Source organism: Pungitius pungitius, chromosome 20 (assembly GCF_949316345.1).
Source record: "Pungitius pungitius chromosome 20, fPunPun2.1, whole genome shotgun sequence".
Taxonomy (NCBI): Eukaryota; Metazoa; Chordata; class Actinopteri; order Perciformes; family Gasterosteidae; genus Pungitius; species Pungitius pungitius.
Genome location: NC_084919.1, coordinates 5,452,226 through 5,473,041, shown reverse-complemented (window position 1 = coordinate 5,473,041; position 20,816 = coordinate 5,452,226). Strand labels below are relative to the sequence as shown.

The 20,816-nt window shown below is 43.4% G+C and overlaps 2 protein-coding genes across 2 annotated transcripts; both read left to right on the top strand.

Moving 5' to 3' along the window:
• The first annotated feature begins 8,461 nt into the window (after nucleotides 1-8,461).
• Nucleotides 8,462-11,241, top strand: LOC119194519 (12-(S)-hydroxy-5,8,10,14-eicosatetraenoic acid receptor). Its single transcript, XM_037448599.2, has 2 exons — nucleotides 8,462-9,278; nucleotides 9,744-11,241. Exons 1-2 carry the CDS (start codon nucleotides 8,730-8,732, stop codon nucleotides 10,203-10,205), a joined length of 1,011 nt encoding a protein of 336 aa, XP_037304496.1. The 5' UTR covers nucleotides 8,462-8,729; the 3' UTR covers nucleotides 10,206-11,241.
• A 4,825-nt stretch (nucleotides 11,242-16,066) lies between these two features.
• On the top strand, nucleotides 16,067-19,644 carry LOC119194802 (12-(S)-hydroxy-5,8,10,14-eicosatetraenoic acid receptor-like). Its single transcript, XM_037449207.2, has 3 exons — nucleotides 16,067-16,524; nucleotides 17,031-17,436; nucleotides 17,837-19,644. Exons 1-3 carry the CDS (start codon nucleotides 16,367-16,369, stop codon nucleotides 18,305-18,307), a joined length of 1,035 nt encoding a protein of 344 aa, XP_037305104.2. The 5' UTR covers nucleotides 16,067-16,366; the 3' UTR covers nucleotides 18,308-19,644.
• Nucleotides 19,645-20,816: the final 1,172 nt, after the last annotated feature.

Below are 20,816 nucleotides of genomic sequence, written 5' to 3'. Positions count from 1 at the left end.
TCCACACACTAGGCTAACATAATGGAGACTTCCAGGCTTCGTCCTTTATGTTTTATGGGGATAAAGCCCCTGTAAGTAGTTTTTTCCCAAGCAAATCTGAGTTTCTTCTTTTTTTGTGTGTCCCATACAAATATCAAAATATATATACTGATTTTCACATCCAAACACACTCACTTATGTTCCCTTTTATCATGACAACAAGAAATTTCAAGATATACCTTTGGCTTTCATAAATATGACAGTTTTAGTGTGTAAATGCCCAGCAGTGTACGGTCCGGGGGCCCCTATGGGGCCACTTGTTAGATGGTTCGATTAGTCTATCACTACTATACTTTGATCTGACGACTAATTTGCACATCATGCTCGTACCGGCATGGCTTCGCCCTTCCCAGGCATAGTTCATCATCTTCCGGGGTCCTATAGCCAGTGTTGGGAAAGTTTACTTTCTACATTAACTAGTTCAAAGTTTAGTTTACAAATTTTAAAAAGGAACTAGTTCAGTTCATAATTCAAAATATTTGAACTAAGTTCACGGTTCCAAAAAATGAACTAGTTCAGTTCTTTTTTTCCATACGTTGCTGCGAGCTATTTTTTTTTAAAATTATTGCCACAGCCCAGAACCACAGACAGCAATTATTTTATCAGTTTTAACACTGAAGCGATGCATCAGATTTAATCTTCTTATCCAATTTGAATCCTTATCCAACCAGGGTTTACATTAGCATTGAGGGGACAGCATTTCCCTAATGATTCTTTGATGCTATGTTGCTGTCTATTCACTCCACACTAGCAGCAGTTGCAGAGTTTACCCCTACACTACATTCTCAAACACATGCTGCTTAAATGGTCTTTTTTAAATAAGGAATTATTAAAAGAAAAACAGGACAGTAATCATTAAGGTGCAAATGTTTGCAAAGAAAGGTCAGATTCCTCCCATCCTCACCGACCTTGTCAGTAACTTCATAAACTCTTTAAAATTATTATACGCCGCCTCTTTGCTACACTTATTAATGCGCGTTTATGGTGTGTTTTCTATAGAAATCTGGTACCCCATTGAACGATGTTAAGCTGAACGAACGCGCCGTTCATAGACACCAGAATGAACGAGAACAGTGACGTTCATCGGGCATTAATACAGTACGTTGAGTTCACGTTCGCCCAAAATATCAACAAGTTTATGAACGCGTTCAGGCACAACACTGTCCCAAAAGGGCCGGGATCGCACTTCACCCAGCATGCCTCGGCCTTCACTTTTTTCACTACAGAGTTTTGTTGCACCCTGTGACTCCGGCGTTAGACTCCTTCGACTGAGTTTTAAGATGGGTTGGATGGGTTACTGACTAAAATTTATGCCCCCACCCCCTAACTGCCTCAGGGAAACTTGTAAATATAATAAGTCAAATAAGTCAAACAAGCAAGTTGTATCTGGTTTAACCCTTTTATTCCTGTAGGCGTTTTTTAGGTCTCATGCTGGAAATTGCATTTACACACTAAAACTAGGATAACGCATGTCTGATGATAGTGACAGTGAGTCTGTCGATCAAGATGAGGATGGAGACATAGTAGAGGTTGAAAATCCTCCTTGTTGAACACCCCACAATACATTCTGTGCTCCCTCTGGCATAACATTTCTAATGATATCATGTCCCCCCCTTCAGTATTTTAACAAGCCCTTTAAGTTTACATGTTTTGTATGTGGATTTTGTACATACAGTGTTGGTCATTTCATTTCTTTGTTTAATATTTTTGAATTTATGTTTGAATCCATTTGTGGTTAATGTGCTCAAAATGCACTACTTTCTTAATGCTTACATTGCTTGTTTGACTTATTATATTTACAAGTTACCCTGAGGCAACAGACCTAAATCAAGTTAGGGGGTGGGGGCATATATTTTAGTCGGTAACCCATCAAACCCATCTAACAAGTGGCCCGATAGGGGCCCTCGGACCGTACACTGCTGGGCATTTACACACTAAAACTGTATGATTTATGAAAGCAAAAGGTATATCTTGAAATTTCTTGTTGTCATGATAAAAGGGAACATAAGTGAGTGTGTTTGGATGTGAAAATCAGTATATATATTTTGATATTTGTATGGGACACACAAAAAAAGAAGAAACTCAGATTTGCTTGGGAAAAAACTACTTACAGGGGCTTTATCCCCATAAAACATAAAGGACGAAGCCTGGAAGTCTCCGTTATGTTAGCCTAGTGTGTGGACAGTATATCTGTAAAGGTTTTACTTTTATTGAGTAAAGCAGAACAAATAGAGAGAGACTTTAGTGGAGGCCTCACGGCCACTTCACGCACAGTGGAAGCAATGCAGCTCAAATCTCTCCGTTTGCCGGGCAAATTATAAGTCCCGCCTCTCTATGGATTCGTCAGAGCCAATGGAATGGAGCCAGACCCACGTGGGATAGATCGCCCGTTTTCCTGGCCAGTAAAAAGAGGAGACGTGTGGAGCGAGAAATGACGCTCCGCTCTGAGGGCGAAGCCCCGCCCCCCTTTCCCATGTAAACAAGACGTAATGTTCGATCCGAGAGTTTTAGGCGCGTCATTGATTTAGGAGGCTGTGATTGGAAGTCGGGACTGGAGCTGTCAAAAAGCTGGACAAATCAAAATTGCCCATAATTCGGGATGTCCCGGGCATGCCTACCCCCGGAAATGATGCATTCTTTCATTGAAAACTCATAAAAATAACGGAATTTATGTTTAAAAAGTCATAATGTGATTCGAGTGCTTTGAGTTTGTTTTGTTTGGCGATTAGTGGCTTTAAGGCTGAACGCTTCTTTACGGTAACGCCCCCACTGGAAGTGTTTTTTTAATAATGCGCCGTTAAAGGCGTTGCGTAGCCACGCTTTCCCAAAGGGACACTCAAATCTTCGCAGAAACGAATAAACGGAAGGTCTTCTACAGTCTCTGATAGAAGATTATGAAAGAATAACGCATACTTCTCGCTAGAAATGCCATCGAAATGCATACAAATGCTGATGCTTTCTTAAAATATTGTGTTTTTCACGGAGATTATGCTGACCGTCCGCCATGTTTTTCTTTTCGCTACCGGGAAACTTGATAGTCACGTGACCTATTTGCAAAGCAATGTAAATGAATGGGCCAAAAGAAACGTAACATAGTAACGTTATTTTGGGGGAAAACGTAACATGACTACGTTTATCACGGTGGACCAACGTAGCCATTTCACGCTTTTTTTGGAGACTGGGTTGTGAGTTGCTATCTATCACCAAATGAGCTAACACATTTGTGGCGACCAATCTGGCTATTGGTGCATTTTATTACTACTTAGGCATTCTGTACCTAAAAAAAATGATTTCAGCCTTTGGGAAAATGTCGGAAGACGGATCAGGGAGTAGAAAATCTACAGTTTGGCCACTATGTCAAATCGTACTTTAAACCTAAAAAAATTTTAGGACATCATGAAACACTACAGCAATTATTGCTTATTGTCAAACATAACGTTACAGATACCTTGGTTGGATGCTTTAAACACACAGTATATACACATTTCCAGGAGGATCTCCCTGAGTTGGGTCATCTGTGTTGGAGCTGGGCGAAGAGGGTCGTTGCAGAGGCCCTGATGAAGATCTAAGACGCCGCTCCTGGTTCTGGATCTTCGGTAACATCTGTCTCTCTTCAGCCTCGCTGCCATAATCAGCCTCCCCTCGATATAAATGGGATTCCTGGAGGCCGAGGCAGGGAGGAGGGGATGGGAGCTTGGGAAACGGGTGACACTGGGATGCTGGGTTATTTTCATCCTCCCTGCCACTACCATCACCACCAGTAGTGCTTCTCGCATCGGAATGTGTGGGAAATGTGCTGCGTTTCGTAGGTGTTTGGACTCGACTTGGGCAGCTTGACTGGTGCTGATGTTGTCATGGCAGTTCGCCATTGACCGTTAGCCCGGTTTGATCTTGTGCTGCTTGCTTGGCCTCGACTTGCTCACTCTGCAAAGGATGAGAGTGTGTTATTGTTTCATCACAGCGTGCGGATAGAGTTTCCACATTGAAGCTTGAGACCTTCACCGAGGGGTCGTCCGTGATCTTAAAACCAACAATGACTTCCTGATTTCTCAAGACCATGAGGGAAACCTTGTTGTTGGGGCGTTGGGGCGTCCAGATGTGTGTGTTGTCCTGCTGCTGCCGGGATGGTTCCCACAGAGCCTCCGAGGTGGCGCCACATGAGCTCTCAGACATTTTCCTACCAGGTGCTGCGGATTCAAACTGACCTTCGACCTCGTCCTGATCAACAATCCAGTCCTGTGGTTTCCCGCATGTTTTCCATGTCTCTTCACCTGACCCTTTTATCCCTGAAAAGATCGTGACGACGGGGCGTCGGATTGGAGGGTGATTGATCAATTCTGCATTCTGTATCTTCACCTTTTTTTCTTCTTTCAACTGGGATGTGTCTGGACTTTCTCCCTTGTGATTGGCTATCTTTATCTTCTGAGGGATCTGTTTGAGTCGGATAGGTGGAGTTTCTGTTTTGGGCAGGAGGTTGACTTCCCGCCGGGCTGATGGCCTCTTGTGGGCCTCCTGCTGGTCAGTGCTCTTGAAATGATTTTCTGTCCATCCTGGAATCGCCCTTCCCCTCCCGCGAGAAGTAGCAAATCCTCTGTCAACGTCATTAAATCCATTTTTTCCATGTGGAGGGTGAGGTGTAATCAACCACTTGTGCAACAGTTCTTCAGGTCAGTACTGTACATAAAATGTACTTAGTGTACCTGCTCTGAGACATCATACGCTTGTTAGGAGGTGTGTAGTCGGTGGACCCAAAAGCACGCACACAACAGCACTATGTCCAGCCGATTCTTTTATTTTGCGCTGTGCCAAGAAGGTGAATCAAAAACAAAGCAGATCTTTCAAAATGTAAAGCAAAATGCTCCTCAGGCTCAACAGGGGTCGGGAGGGCAACTCCACCGACTTCTTGTAGTCCGAGCTGGGGCAGGGTTCTGGTGTCGAAGCCCGCGGTCCGACACCACAATCACGAGTCTCGTACCGCCGTGTACTCCGTGGTACTACGTGGCTCTGCAGGACCCAAAGAACAAAAAATGCAAAACAGTGAACAAACTCCGAGAGCTCTGTAGACGCACCTGAGACCAGCCTGGGAACTGGGACGAACTGACGACGCGCCTGGGAACACTGAAGCCCTTATACCCGCCACAGGTGATCACTGCAATGAGCCACAGCTGAGCTCCCAAGAGAGGGGCAGGGCTGAAGGTGGGGCCCAGAGGTGGAAACTATATGGAAAAAAACAGACAGGGCAAAAAACAACAGATATGCAGATCGGGTTCCTAACAACGCTTTCAGCTGATCCTCCACACACTTAAAATAACAGTTGAAAAAGAAATGCAAAATAACATCACAGAGTTGAGGTAACAAAGCCGTGGCACAAGTGTTCAACTAAATTTCCTGTTTACGAGTATCAGATCCAACGACCTCCTCTCTCTCTCTCTCTCCTCCGTCTCCTCGGGACGGACTGATTGGCCTCTGCGGTGGTGCCGAAGTGTCTCTGGTCTGCCGTCTGTTCTTTGGATCTAAGTGCATCTGAGAGGGAGACAATTGAAGCACGGCGCTGTATGTGATGCTGACAGGTCACCAGGAAGGGCATCTGCAGGATAGGAGAGAAGGATAGCTTCAACGCCAAAGGTGTGTGACTGGATGAGTGCCAGGCATGACAGCCTGCTGTGAGAACATTTTTGGGGGTGAGTTACAGCAGAGGATAGAGCTTAATGCCGGGGTCACAGGAGTCAGAAGTGGGCCCGACAATCTGAGAACAGGGGTCGCACTGTCGGACTGTCGGACTGTCGGACTGGCCTCTTGTGCCGCGAAGCTGCACTTCTCAGAATCCTGCTTGATTCAAACATTAAAAATGAAAAAGTTTTGTTTGTTTGTTTGAATTATGACTGATTTTGTGTTTATTTTGGCAGTTCCTTTAAAAGAGCGGATTCCCTTTGAAAATCTCCCATTATAGAGCTGCAGGGTCTGAGTTTGCCCAAAGCAGTCTGGGAATCTCACCAGATGACAGGCATTAATAAAAACTACATAGATAGATAATATTCTTTGCGTAATATGATCCATCCTTTTGAATTACAAATGTCCCATAACACGTTAAAAGTTCCTCACAATAACTTTAAAATGCAATGTTTATCATTGTGATAAAGTAATGAATTCAAATGATCCATTTCTTTCTTCTTAGATCAGAAACCGTGAACTTATTCTATAGCCACCACAGTGTGAAATCAACATCTATTTCTAATGGTTGAGAACATTTCAGTCTCCTCATCAGTGTTCAGTTTATTTGACCCAATGAAGAAGAAGAAAAGCATCTGCAATCAATGCAGCAATATCAACTTAATGATTTGGGTAGTTTATGAGCTAACTCTGCTCACTTAAACCTGAGAGCACAACAACTGGAGGAGCAGTTTGACATAGATATAAAGTACAGGTTTTACTGAATGTAAATAAGAATGACTTGTGGTTTGCTAAACTTGTTAAACTTTGTTCCATTCCTGTGCCATGTGGTAAACAGGTGGCACATCGTTGACACGTTGATCTACATTGAAGGAGGTGTTACAGTACATATATTTTTAATTTCCCTATCTCCCATAATAACAGAAGTAACTAATCGATGTCTGTCACTTGAGTGTGTGTGTGTATTCCCAGTTAGAAAATGAGGGAAATGGTGATACGGTTCAGTGTTTGGGTGTCTTGCTCAGGGACACTTTGACACGGGACATGTCAAATGCCAAATGCACCATCTCTGCTCCACGCGCCACATGTCCCCAAACGAATCCTCCAGGTGAGTATTGCTGTTATTGAGCACCAGGGAAACCACACTGCTGTGCTTGGATTAAACCTTTATCCACTGCAGTGTTTACTGAGTAACTCATTACACAATTAAATCATTGACGTAGTAATGTGCACAGGAGAGGGGGGGGGAGGCCCGTCGGCCAAATTGATGGAACACTAAAAATAAACAGCATTAAGAACATGTTTTCCTTTGGACACAATTTGGGCAAAATGATAATATCTTTCTGAACTACTGTCTAGAGAAATACAGCAGTAGCAACAAAATCTTTACTAAACTTGTTTGATGGATCCATTAATTCGAAAAAGTCCTACTTGCTCAGGTGTAACGTTAAGCTCACTACCTGGATCCCATTTGAAATTAAGAGTTTAAACGTTTTTGATGCAGCAGAATCAAAATGAATCTAGTTCAGAATCCAAACTGAACCGACGTTAAACTATAATCATTCCTCCCTCTCAGCCCCTTTTAAAGTTGGCCGCAAAACTATTCAGTTAAATCCTGATTTAATCAGGATGAAAAAGAAATCCCTGTCGGTGCATTCCGAGACAAGATTGATTAAATCAAGAATTCCAGTTGCTCAGTACGAATTTTAAGTACTAGATCAAAGCCAAATATTATATAAATCCTCCAAAGTAAAACCATTCAATTACATGTGTTTAATTATGTTACAGGTACTAAAACTGCTGATGTGTTTGATGTGTCTAGTCTCACGGAAGGGGGGGGGGGGCCTTTAAATAATTTAGGAGAGGGGCCACGTCTGTAAAACTTCATTCCAAAGAGCTGCCTGAACATGTAGCTGAAGCTGAGAAGGAGTTTGAAGCGTGAAAAAGATAGAGGCATGCAGAGTTGAGTGTGAGGGCCGAGGGCTACCCCCCCCCCCCCCCCTCTCCTCCTCCTCCTCCTCTTCCTCCTCTTCCCTCAGGACGCAACATTCCATGCAACCTCGCCTACTTTTCCTTACATAGTAGAAGACATTGGCAGTTGAGCCACGTCCATCTCCCCGAGCCATACACTCAACATCATCAATTCCCAGGGATCCACATCTGCGCACTTGGGGGAATCTTTCTATATATATATATATATATATATATATATCTATATCTCTTTTTTTCAAAACCTCTGCGGAGATGCGCGGCTCCGTGTGCACACAGAGAACTGTCACGTGTGAGAAACAGTGAGTCGAGTCAGTAGCATCTGGGGTTTGCTGAATTCTCACAGTTTTAGCCAATTTTAGCATGAACATAAAAATCCTTTTTCTCACACCAAGGATTGGCCGTCTGTGTGAAGTCGGCTCGAGGGCTCCAACAGAGGCTTGTTGGTGCTTGACCGCGGCGCGCAGACTGTGATTGGGTTTCTGCACAAATTAAATCCCCCCCCCCCACCCCCCACGCTTGTACTTTGTTTGATGTTTAACCAGTTTCCTGTTGAGAAAAACTTTACTGTTATGTTTATCTTTATTTTAATTTTTTTTAAAGGCTCATGTCTATTCAGGTTAAGCAGGTCTTGTTGACTCCACTGGTCCTGCAGTCGAGAAGCAGCCGGTGACTCATCTCGTCGGTCCACAGAAAGGGCGGAGTCTGCAGCACAGGGATAAGTTGCAGGGCAAACTCAAAAGCAGAGAAGCTGTCAAGCATTTCCTCTGCATGCTAGGAGGATCACTTCCAGACCTGATACTGAATGACTTCGGACCCCAGAAACCCACACGAGGACTGAAAGAAGGACATTAAACATAGAACGGGAGTTTAAACTTGTGGAGAAACCTGTTTGGTGGGTTTTTTCTTTTTTTGGGGGGTTTGGCTGGTGAGACTTTAAGTGTGAAAGGTTTTTTCATTTTCGCTTTATTGGAAAAGCACTTTGCTCACTCTGGCTTGTGGGTAACATTTAATCATTCATCCATTCCACCATGCAAACGGAAAGCACCAATGGGTCTGTTTACCAGCTTATCGAGGACTGCGAGGCCACGAACAAGGCGCTGTACAAGTTCTACGCAGCCGTCATGATCGTGATTTTCCTCCTGGCTCTGCCTCTCAACGCATCGGTCCTGCACCTCTTCATATTCAAGCTGAAATTCTGGAAGACCAACACCAACAACATCTTCCTCTTCAACCTGGTGTTGGCAGACATTCTTCTGCTTTTCTGTTTGCCCATAAAGGCATACAACTTCATCCAAGGGGAAAGGCGGAGCGAAAACGACACGGTGTGCAAAGCCATGCTCTTCATGTTGTTCTTGAACCGCGGGGCGAGCATCGCCTTCCTGACGGTGACCTCTATCGACCGCTATTTCAATGTTGTGCACCCCGGGCGCAAGAACCTCCTGAGAGCTCTTAAGAAGTCTCCACACATCTCTGTCTTCATCTGGCTGCTCCTCCTGCCCCTCACCATCCCCACCATGCTGAAGAACTTTGACTGCTGCAACAGCCACAGCCCGGGGCGTGACGATACTTTGGTGAAGGTACGGACCCAAACAATCACAAAGCATAAAAGCCTTCTGGCTTTACTGTGAAGATATCTTGTGAGGGTGTGTTTGAGGTCATGTGTTCCTAACCCATGCCATGTGGCGTACGAGTACTGACCTCAAAATTGAGAAATTTAACGTATTCACATTGCAGTACATCAAAAAAATAGTAATAATAATACACATGGCAACACCGTAAAACTGATATTTTGTGTGATTTTCAGGACACGTGACCTAACTTTGCCTTGCCGTTTGCATTTTGCGCCTTTTTGAACTTTAGGAAGATGTTTTTAAGGGCAGACTTGACTTATGTAAATGATTTGGAGTTGTGGTTAAACTGTTGATCGGTTGTGTCCCAATACGCCGATTATTCGGCGACACAATGGCCAAACATGAGTGAAAAAACGTACAAAGATGATGTAAATGACAAATTAAGATAATCCTCTTTCTCTGGTTCCTAAGGACGTGGTGGACAGCATGCGAGAAGTGGTCTTCTTTTCCCAGATTGTCATCCCCTTCTTCATCCTGGTCTACTGCACGGTGCACATCGTCAACCGGCTCAGGAAAAAGACCGTCGGGGATCGGACCAAGCTGAGGAGGGCCGTCTTCCTGGTGACCTCCGTCATCGTGGTCTTCTCGCTCTGCTTCCTCCCCTGCACCGTGGCCCGGATGGTCCTGCTGATCGCCCGGGTCGAGGAGTGGTCCGACGCCGGGCAGGACAAAGCTACGGTGGCCTTCGACGGCCTCATGGTCCTCTCCTACGTGGACTGTCTGCTGGACCCGCTGGTCTACTGCTTCTGCAGCACCAAGTTCAAAGGCCTTTACCTCTCCAGTTATTTCCCGTTCTTATTGAAAGAGGGTCACGTGCTGCCGGACAGCTCGACAGGAAACACGTTGCCACCGCCGCGCAATAATGTCATTTGAAATGGGGGGGGGGGAACCAAAAGGATTCTACTACAGACTGATGTAGCGTCCCCAAAATGAGGGGACTATGAAGGCAAAACCCAGTTGTTATTTAGGATTCTATATTCAACGCTTCAAATAATAACCTCAATGTGTTTCTATTTTTCTCTTGAATAAAAACGTTGGTAAGTCAAGTATGTATATAGGTACCTATGTAAATAAGGAGCTCTGGTTCTTAGACAGTTGGTCATATATTGCATGGCGTGGTTTTTCTGTGACTCAATAGATCAAATCGTCTGCTGATGGTCTCAGATTTATTCATGGTGGTGGACTTTTTTTCTTTTTGAATAGGAGGGCCAAAGTATGCACATCTGTTTTTCTTTTCTGCTCGGGCAGAGAGTAGTTGTGGCCATAAATAATTATTTTTTTCACTGTGTGGGGGAAAAAAACAACAGGAATCTTATTTGCCTTACGCAACCTTTATCTAAGCCTCGACATGAACCAAATATCTGTGTTAAATGCCATCAGTTAAGGCCTAAAAAACATAACCATGTCACCCATAAGGTGTGGTTTTTAAAACCACACTGGAAATAGTGAAGATTTCCAAACCAAGGGAACTGAAAGGGGGAAGGGTCTGAAACGTGTGCATGTAACTCATGCATATATTACCATGGTCAGTCCCCTAGAATACTTACCCCTGAACACCCATGCAGGAAGTGGATTGTGAAAGTTGAGTTTTTTTATGGATCTGTATAATTGTGCTGTACATATTTCCCGTACGGCCTGGTTCTCTTGTCTTGTGAGTTGAAGAGCCCCCTTTCTGACAAACATGAATCCAGCACACCAAAAGAAATGCGTCAAACCTTTCTATTCAATATGAATCTTGAATCATGCTTTGAACCACGCAAAAAAAAACCTCTACTCGTATTCCCGTGAATCCTTTTGCGCATGTGTTAGTCATCGGGATGGCCTTACGTACATTGATGATGCCATGAACAGTAACAGTACCGTGTCTGTTAATCACTGTCTGCTTATAAATACACTCATTTGAGACTCACAGGTGTTGAAGACGCTTCATTGTGTATCATAAAAATCTGTCTATTTTTATTTGTCAAGGCATCGATTAACAAGGTGAAACGCTACAATGAGTCAATTGTACACTGGAGTGTTGAACAATTTCCATGTCAGGTTGAATTAATCATGACATTATGTTAAACCACAACTAAGGAAAACCCCTGTTTTCTTTGTTTATTTTTTTAAGTGTGACCTCCTTCGCGGAGTTAACAAAGCCGATGCCTGGTAGGCTCCGATTTCTCTGACATCTGATGCTGAGTCCGAATCAGATTTTGGCTGCGGTGGGCCGATTTGCCCCTTTCAAAAACTTGAATGAAACGTCTTATCCTATTGGATCCAAATAAACCCACGTGAAAAACAGCCACCCTGTCATACCCTCTGTTTATTGTAAAGTGACGTAAAATGACGAACAAATGGGAGATGCTCGAGAACAGTTAAAGGTAAAATGTTTCACTGGTTTTAGGATGTACCACCCCATGACATGATTCAGTGTAATAAAAGGATTTATTGATTTGACAAACAACTTTTTTACATTCTTCTGATTATTATAAATGATATTTAAATAATATGTTCCTGATGTATTGTAAAATACATACATGCCCCATCACATCATACCCCATATTCATTTGAATTGTAGCAATGTTTGCAAAAAGACATTTTAGAACTCTGTTTTTGATGGGTTTTTACTGCTCTAATACGTGAGTGTATTAGTACATTCCTTTATTTATTTTTTCCATTCTGTTTCCTTTCTGTTTTCAAAATTATGTTAATATGAAGCCTGAAATATGTTGAAATGACGTTCAATTGTATTACTCAAATGCAAAACTCCGCCGTCACACAAAAAATCCCATGAGTCAATATGCACTTAAGCAATCTTAAAACCTTCAGTTATCTGATTTAAAGAAGGTGTGGTTCTGGTATTCGGCTTTATGGTTTCTGAAAAGCAAACTATCTCAGAAACAAAGGTCAGTCTTCAGTCTCATTTGTGGACATTGTGGATTCAAAGGCTATCCATGGAGTAAATGTTGCATTTGGGGGTCATTTCAACAAGGTGGCTTCAGTATTCTATAAATGTGTTTACATGTATTCCTAGATCAGGAAAAGCAATGTAGTAAAATGTTTGAGAGACATTTTGAGCATTAAAAGCTTGTAATAATAATAATAATTATTATATAATAGCTTTTTTAGTGTGTGTGACTACTGACGTAGTGTGCTGGCTCCCGGCAGGCAGTAGCTGGTTCTTTCCCTGACTGGGACATGTGGAGACAGGATGATCCTCGGGCCGTGGACCAGGGCACACGGGAAAAACTGGAAACTGTTGTGACACAGTGGAACGTTTGAGAGGAGGAAAAAAAAAGACATAACGAGACTTTTCAGGTGGGTGTGATAGTATCCTGAGATAGTATCAATCTTTTTTTGAATATTACTCAATTTCAAGGGACTAATACGTACAAATGGGTCAGGTATGAGCTCATACTGCAGAATGAACCATGAAGCACTTTCAAAACCACATTAGCCGACAAAGAAACTTCTTACCCGGCGACACATTTGTTTTCCATCATCCATGTAAGTAAAGTTTTCCCCTTAATAGTTTGAGGCCTTGTTGGGCTTGATGTGGAGGAAAGCACATTTTCATTTTTAAAGAATTTTCAGAAGCATCTGGTTCAAGTTTCCCCGCTTTTTAAAATATTTGTTAAAAAGTTGGCAACCACCCAACCTGTCGAATGATCACCCTCTCGGTTTCCGCTCCAACTATTTCACACATATCTGACTCTTAAAGGGACAGTTTAGGTGTCGGGTCAAGTGGGGTTTTGCGCGGTACTTTGCCATAGTTGACGTGTAACCTAAACAGGGGTCACCGTGCACTCAGTTTTTAGAAACACACAGGAGTACCAGCACGGGAGCAACGCTATTTACCGCCATAGCAAAACCCTTTTATATATCAAATCAATATCATTATACGTTTATGGCTTTACTGTAACTAGACTATTTTGACAGCTTAATTGCCATCAGACAGCTCTTTCCGCCAGTTATATTCATTGATTGATGAATCTGAACCTGCCCTCTGAAACACACACTGTGAATTCACACACTAATAACAATTGAATAATTGAATGGAGGCAGTGAGACCAGCAAATCCCCTGTTCTGCTTTGACGAAACATTGCTTAACTTCCTGTATGGGGATGGTGCCTCACACAACCCCCCCTTCAAAACACCCAAACTGTCCCGTTGAACTGTACTCCTGTGTTGGCTATGTAGTGATTTATCTGAGCTTGGTACTTAATGGTCCTTAATACAACGGGAAAGACAATTAAACCACTTTAAAATGTATTTTTCGAATATATATATATATATATATAAGAGGCACTATATATACTATATATATGCACTAAAGAATGTCTCATGACTCATTAGCATATGGCAAGAAACTGGTTATTTGGACCTTGCTTTCCAACAGTAAAGCTTATAAGGTTGCTCAACATCGACCTTATCTAAACAAATCGGTCCGGATCATTTACACAACGGAAGCAGTGGGGCAGCCATTGAGTACGTACCTTGTCAGGGATCAGTGCAGGATGGAAGCGATCCACTGCAACGGCGCAAAGGCCGGAAACATCTTAACTTTAAGAAAGGTAAGAGATAAACTGAATATGACAGCGAGGGAGATTCAACGTGAAATAAGAAGGTAAACACCGAAGAGATAGCGCACGTGTGTGTGTGGGTGGGAGGAAGTTGAGGAAGTCCAAACCACTGGCATTTACTGATTGTAATACAGATGTGACACGTGTCTTCACAAGTGCAAACAAGGTAAACAACCGTGTGTCTATGTGCTTGTGTGTGTGTGTGTGTGTGTGCTGTGTGCTGTGTGTGTGTATGTGCTGTCGCCAGCATTTCTGCAGAGAATCAAAGCGGCATAAAGTAAGAAGAGATACGGTCCTGCTGGCATCTTGTTTTACAAATTGAAACGTGGCACTTAGCACGTGGCTCTGCGTGAGATGATACATCAGACGAGTCTGCACGGTTCTCCAGTCAACACCAAGTTGATAACCACGATACCAAACTCGCGACTCCCAGCCCACCCTCTCTAATCCATGCACCAGCATCGCCCCTGTTGTTCTGTTCCCATTTATACAACTTCTCCCACAACCCGCATCGCATGAAAAACCACACAAGCTGCCACGGCCCGGTGAGCCCGTCGGCAACATAATGGCCTCTCGGTGAGCAATGTTGGACCCTGGTGTGAAAGCAGAGTGAACAGACTTGGCTACATTTTATGTTACCAGTTGTTATTGGTTATCGCTGCTGCAGGGGGAAATGACCTGCATTTAGTAAAACGCTCGAGTAGTTAAATGTACTTAAGTTGAGTCGAGAGGAAATTACACGGAGCCTTTAGAGTTTTGCATCAATAAACCAGAGCAACATAGGGTCACTTTCTTTTCTTCAAAGACACAAAGCTACATAAGCAAAGACGTTGTTACTATGGTGTTTCTGAGAAATAGGTATATAATTATCAAATAGTGCCCTGCGTGACAAGCAGCCCTTGACCACATTGGGGCTTTTTTTCTATCTACATTTTGCATGTCTTTGTACTTCCTTTTGCTGCGGATTTACCTTTCATCATCCGTGCAAAGAAGTCTGTCATTTGTTATCGCAACACTTTGAGATGTATTTTTCTTTAAAGCAGTTCCAGGATCCGGTCGACTGGAGTCATCCAGTCTTTTAGAGGAGAAACTGAGATCAGCATTTCTGTGGGAGAGATGCAAAGTTGCAATGACTTTTTAAAGGAGGCACTGTTGTGGTCGAGGGTGCAATACACTAAATGTCTAAATGCCCTCTGCTCATACACACGTGTCCCCGAGCAGAAGTTATGAAACATGAGCGGTTTTACATAATGTCTGGGACAGTGCCTGACAAGTCATTACACATTGTCACGCTAGTGGACTTCTGGTTCCTGCTGACTTATCTTTTTGGAAGGGGGGAGACGTAGGGGCATGGCTCTACAGAGACCCATGTCAACGTTTGAAATCATTACAGTGTCTGGTTGTTTGTCAGTAAAAGGAGCAGCAGGTGGGTTAGGGGTATTTGGGGGTCAAATAATAGGCTCCATGCAATGTCCATTGAGGCCAATTTCTAAATAAACGGTCGTGGAATTATTCAGTTAATTATAATAATAACACTTTCGTTTTTTATAGTGCTTTAGATAAATAGATAAGGATAAGAGACAACATTCACATTATAAAAATTATAAAATAGTTGTTAGTTCTAAAAAAAACTAGTTGCTTGACAAAGGTGTAAAAAGGCGTTTTACGACAAACTACAAAACACAACCCCACCTAACTGAGACATCACTTCACACTGGTTTGCAAATCTCCTCCTTTGCACCAGGGCTAAACACCGGCATCTACCATGACCATGACTGAAGGAGAGTGTGGTCGAGAAAATGACTTAACTTGCCAAATGTCATTCGACAATCATTTATGATAATAAGCCGACAGGCAACTCCACAGACTTCAGAATTCATCAAAACCTGCAATCGGCTAGAAGTATACGCCGCCGCCCGCATCTGCATCTTCAACGTTCTTGCCCCTAACGCATTTATTGTCACCTCACTTTAGTGTAAAGCTAGACATGTGCAGGCATGATGGTTGAGTATCGATAGCCACCTGAGGACTAGTTCCACAACTCGCATCTGACATGTCTTCAAACCCCACCTCCAGCTGCAGAGAGAGAAAAAAAAAAAAAGATCCGTCCTCTCTGGAGGATCAGTAACGGCCTCACATATAAAAGGGCTGGAAGAGGCTGTTTTCTTCTCTTTCAGCTCGTGCTTTGTTTACGCCGCATGTTTTCCTCAGCAGGTTGTGGCACGGCCGGACCGGCAGTGAGGCTCTCGGGAGGGGACTGTTGAATTCGACAGCTCACAGAGAGAAAGGGGAATCGGTGCCTGAGGAGAAGAGGTTCTGGGCCAGCGGCGACTACTACAAGCACCTGAGGAAACAAAGGAAAGGATTTCGATCTGCCCGGAGAACCCTGAACCCATCTTCTTTCCATTGCATTGGTATTACTTCGACTGGGATTCTACTGCTGTAGAAGTAGTGCAGCCTTTTGAATGTTTCGGACAGCTCAGAACATGTCAACGAATGACACGGTTGACCACTGCAAAGCACCCAACCAAATCACATACGAAACCCTCTCCTGGCTGATTGTTGGAGAGTTCGTGCTGGGGCTGCCTCTCAACCTGTCGGTCCTCTACATATTCATCTTCAGGTATGAGGAAACGGTCACTGCCCTTGTTATTTTCATACAGTACTATATCAATGTGGACGAAGGAGTGGGAGGGGAGGTAAAGCCCTTAGAGAGGGAAAAGGTTTCAACTTGAACTTGATAGTTTCATCAGCTGGTGGGAATGGCCTGTGATTTGGTGAATGAGTCAAGCTAAAAGAAAGTTATTGAGTCCAGGAGACTTTGACCTCCTGTGGTTAGCACTTGGAACACCACCCTGATCGGCCATTGCGTGGTGTTGGAGGAACTCCATCTACGAATTGCACAGTTCGCCAAAAATTTGAGAGACTATTAGATAACCACAGACAAATAATCAAAATCGTACAGTGGCAACTAAAAATCTACCTCAAGAAAGAACAAGACAATCTGGGTGTGCTGATCTCGAGATAAAACTCATCGTATTCAACACTGTACTGTGGATATACATGAGCTCAAACAGAACTGAGCAAACGGTGTAGCGAATTACTGCTGTGTCACAACTTCCGCTTCAGGTTCAAGTTCTGGAGGAACAAAAGCGTCTTCCTCTTCAACATCGTGGTGGCCGACTTCTTGCTGGTTGCCTGTCTTCCTGCCAAGGCTTACCACTACCATCACGGCCAAAGGCGCAGCTCAAACAAATGGGAGTGCAAGACCATGCACTTCATGCTGTTTCTCAACCGCGGCGCCAGCATCGCCTTCCTCATCACCCTCTCCATCGAACGCTACTTCAACGTGGTGCATCTCGGGAGGAGGAATATCGTCAAAGTACTGAAGAAGTCCCCTCAGGTGTCGATCCTCATCTGGCTCGTCTTGCTGCCCCTCACCATCCCCACGATGGTCAAGACCTTCGAGTGCTGCAACAGTCACGGCCGCAGATACGAAACCGCTTATCACGATGTGACGGACACATTCAGAGAGGTGGGCCTTTGCTTTTTTCCGTACGAGAGTTTGCATTAACAGGAGCTGTAAAATGGAGGTAGGGAACTAAAAAAAAAAAAAAGGCTTAAATATTTGCCATTGGCCAATACACCGACATGTGCCAAACAGGCCCCGAGGCTATCTGCTGCCAACAATAATAACAACTTTATTTACACTTCCTCAAACCATCACGTGTAAAAATATCCTGTCTAGGAATCACAGCATCTTCAACTTGACACATGTTCAAATTCACAGGATCAATGAAATAAGTGATGAAAAGACCAGTGGAAATCTGTCTTTTTGCTGGTTTTCTAAGCCTTCTTTAATAGAAATAGGACATCCCTGCGTTTTGGACAGTTGACCCTCGTGACCTTCATTTTCTTTTCTTCCCTTCTGAAAGGTCGTGTACTTCGGCCAGATCATCGTGCCCTTCGTCGTGCTGGTCTACTGCACGGTGCGCATCGTCAACCGGCTGAGGAGGAAGACGGTGGGGGAGAAGACCAAGCTGAGGAGGGCCGTGTGGGTGGTCATGTCGGTCGTGGTCGTCTTCTCGGTCTGCTTCCTGCCCAGCACCCTGGCCCGAGCGGTGCTGCTGAGCGTGCGGCTAAAAGAGGAGTGGCAGGGCGCGGAGGACCACGTGGTCCAGGTCTACGACAGCCTCATGGTGCTGTCGTACATCGACTGCCTGCTGGACCCGCTGGTGTACTGCTTCTGCAACTCGGGGTTTAAGGACGCCTACGTATGCACCTTCTGTCCCGCGTTCCTCCGCAAGAGACTGCTGAAAACCAACGTCGGCTTGGGGACGACAACAACAACAACAACTACTACTTGTGGAAATAGGGATCTTTCTTTGCCGATATCAGCCAAATGATATTTTCTTTCTGTCTTTGACCGCTTTTAACGCCACAGATAGCTTAACCACTGATATGTTTGTTTCAGCGTCTGTGTGCATGACCACATTAAACCAGGCCGTGTAGATCTTTATTTCTCAAAACAGGTCACAAATTATGTAAAAGAAAAAACACTAGTAACACTAGTAAAATTTCAAACCCGACTGCACTGAAGAGACCTAGAAGGTTTGTTTAAACTTTCCTCATTCAGGATTTGCATCAATTTCTGATGTTGATCATCAAATTGAAATATTTGTATGAGGATGAATTGCCGACTGAAGATTGTTGTATACTACTGCTGTAAATAAACAGAACACATGTCTACATTACCACGAGATGGAGGCCATCATATATACACTGTGAGCAACAACGTGTGTTTACTGCGTGTTTACTGTGTACTGAGTTATCCACCTTGTACCCTCCTACATCATTCAGACTGCAGTTCCAACCCATTTTCAGGAAGCTGCAACACTTTGTTCAGAATTGTCTGACAGATGACATAGTCTGGTCAAAAAGGGAACATTGTTTGTCGATCCACTTCCTAACTCACGGTACTTTTTAGGCATTACAGGTGGAGCAAGAGCAGAGATTGTCAAGTCGGGCCAGCAAGTTTAAAGCAGAGATAACACACACACACACACACAGCAGCAGAGAAACGACAAAAGAGCAACAACAGTCAGATAGTTAACAGCTAGTAGAACGTTTACACTGTCAAGTCTGTAAATACCAATACGATAAACCTGTATATTTTGTTACATTTGTTTGTGCTATAAAACTTATCTTTTATGTATTTGTGGGAGGGTTGAAGGCAGCATTTCGGCTGGCTCCTCTCCAACCAAACGGCCAATTGGTGGCAGGCCTTAAAAAGCACCTGCCCATGGCCTCAGTCACCTTTGGTTTGGTGCTGTACAGGTATGTTTGGTCTTAAATTCTTTATACTTACACAAAGGGCACCTCTTGTTTTGTGCTGTACAGAGAACCTGCTGCTGTTTTGCTATTGTAGTCCTGTGTTTTCAGGTTCAGGTTACTTCCTGTTGTTTTCCTCAGTCGTTTTTGCTGTGTCCACTTGCCTGTTTTTTTTTTATAAATCTTAACCCCGTTTTTAGTGATTTGTCCTTACTTTGGTTTCATTGTCTGTGAATAAAACTTTTTTTCTTAATCACTATAAACGTCTCTGCCTAAATCCACAGTGACTTATTTGCGTGTCTTTGAGTATTTAGATCTGCGTTGTTGGTTTCTTCCCCTAAAGCTCCGTCACATATTGAAATTTAAATATTATAGCAATAAGATACAAAATACGCTCAGGCCAGCTGCCATCACGGAACAATTCAGCTAGAAACATTCATTTATTTTTTACATGGACATACATTAGTTCTACATTGGTCATATTTCTCTATTATGACATATCTGTATTAAATTAATGTTTCGCTTTCTCAAGCAAAAGCCTCAAAGGCGGCCATGTGGTTGTTCCTCATATCGACCTCTGGATGGCAGCACAATCATGCACTCTAACCCAGGAACAGATTCAGGGGCCGGATTGAATTCTGCTGAAATCAAAGACAGCCAATAATGTGGGCTGTGGGCTCTGCAGATATAGGATGAGGTTTATAAAACAAACCCAAAAAATCTCAAAATAAACAGACAGAAATGTTTTCGTACTGGATGGAGGCACTATCACCAGTTGGCCAGGGACGTACCGAAATCAGCCAGATTCTTTCTGTCTTTTAGGGACATGCAGCAGATTTCTTCTCCCTTGGCCTGGTTGATTTCTGGGAGCAGATAACGCCTTCTACCATACCGGAGTGTCGACACAGACACACAACAGTGCCATTATGCAAAATAAAAAAAGGAGCATCTCCAGGAGCACATTTAAAATAAAGAATCAAACAAACAAACCCAGCTCTTTTTAGAAATAAAAAAATAAAAATTCTCGTGTGGGCCAAGTCTGCAGGTGGTAGAAGTACGGTGGCTGATGTAAAAACACAAAACCATAGTGGCCTTTTCCCAGAGCCGTTTGGTTTGTTCTTAAAGGATCTGTGAAGAGGACTCGTGTGTAGCCACAGAAACTGTTCATTCTAAGGTGATGAGAGCACATTACAGAAAGCGTCCATCTTAATTAATCTATATATGGAAACATATCCCCCCCTTCAACTAAACACCAAGGTCAACATTCAAAAAGTCAACAATTGGAGCTATGGTGAGTAGAAAATGAATCAGTTATGGTACAGCAGGTGGCTGCTGTTAAACACAAAAGCTGTTACCTGGGAAAAGTAATCCAAAACCAAATTGTTTAAACTGAACTGTAAACTGTATTATTGCTCTGTTGATAACCACGATCCCAACTTGGAAAGAACAAAGGGTGAGCTGGGTCACACTGATGTGTAATGAGCCAATATTACCCTTTTATTAAAACTGGGATCCAGTCCAGCTGGTGTCATCCTCGTATGATGTGTGTGTGTACTGCATAGCGCTGACATTAATCAGAGCATT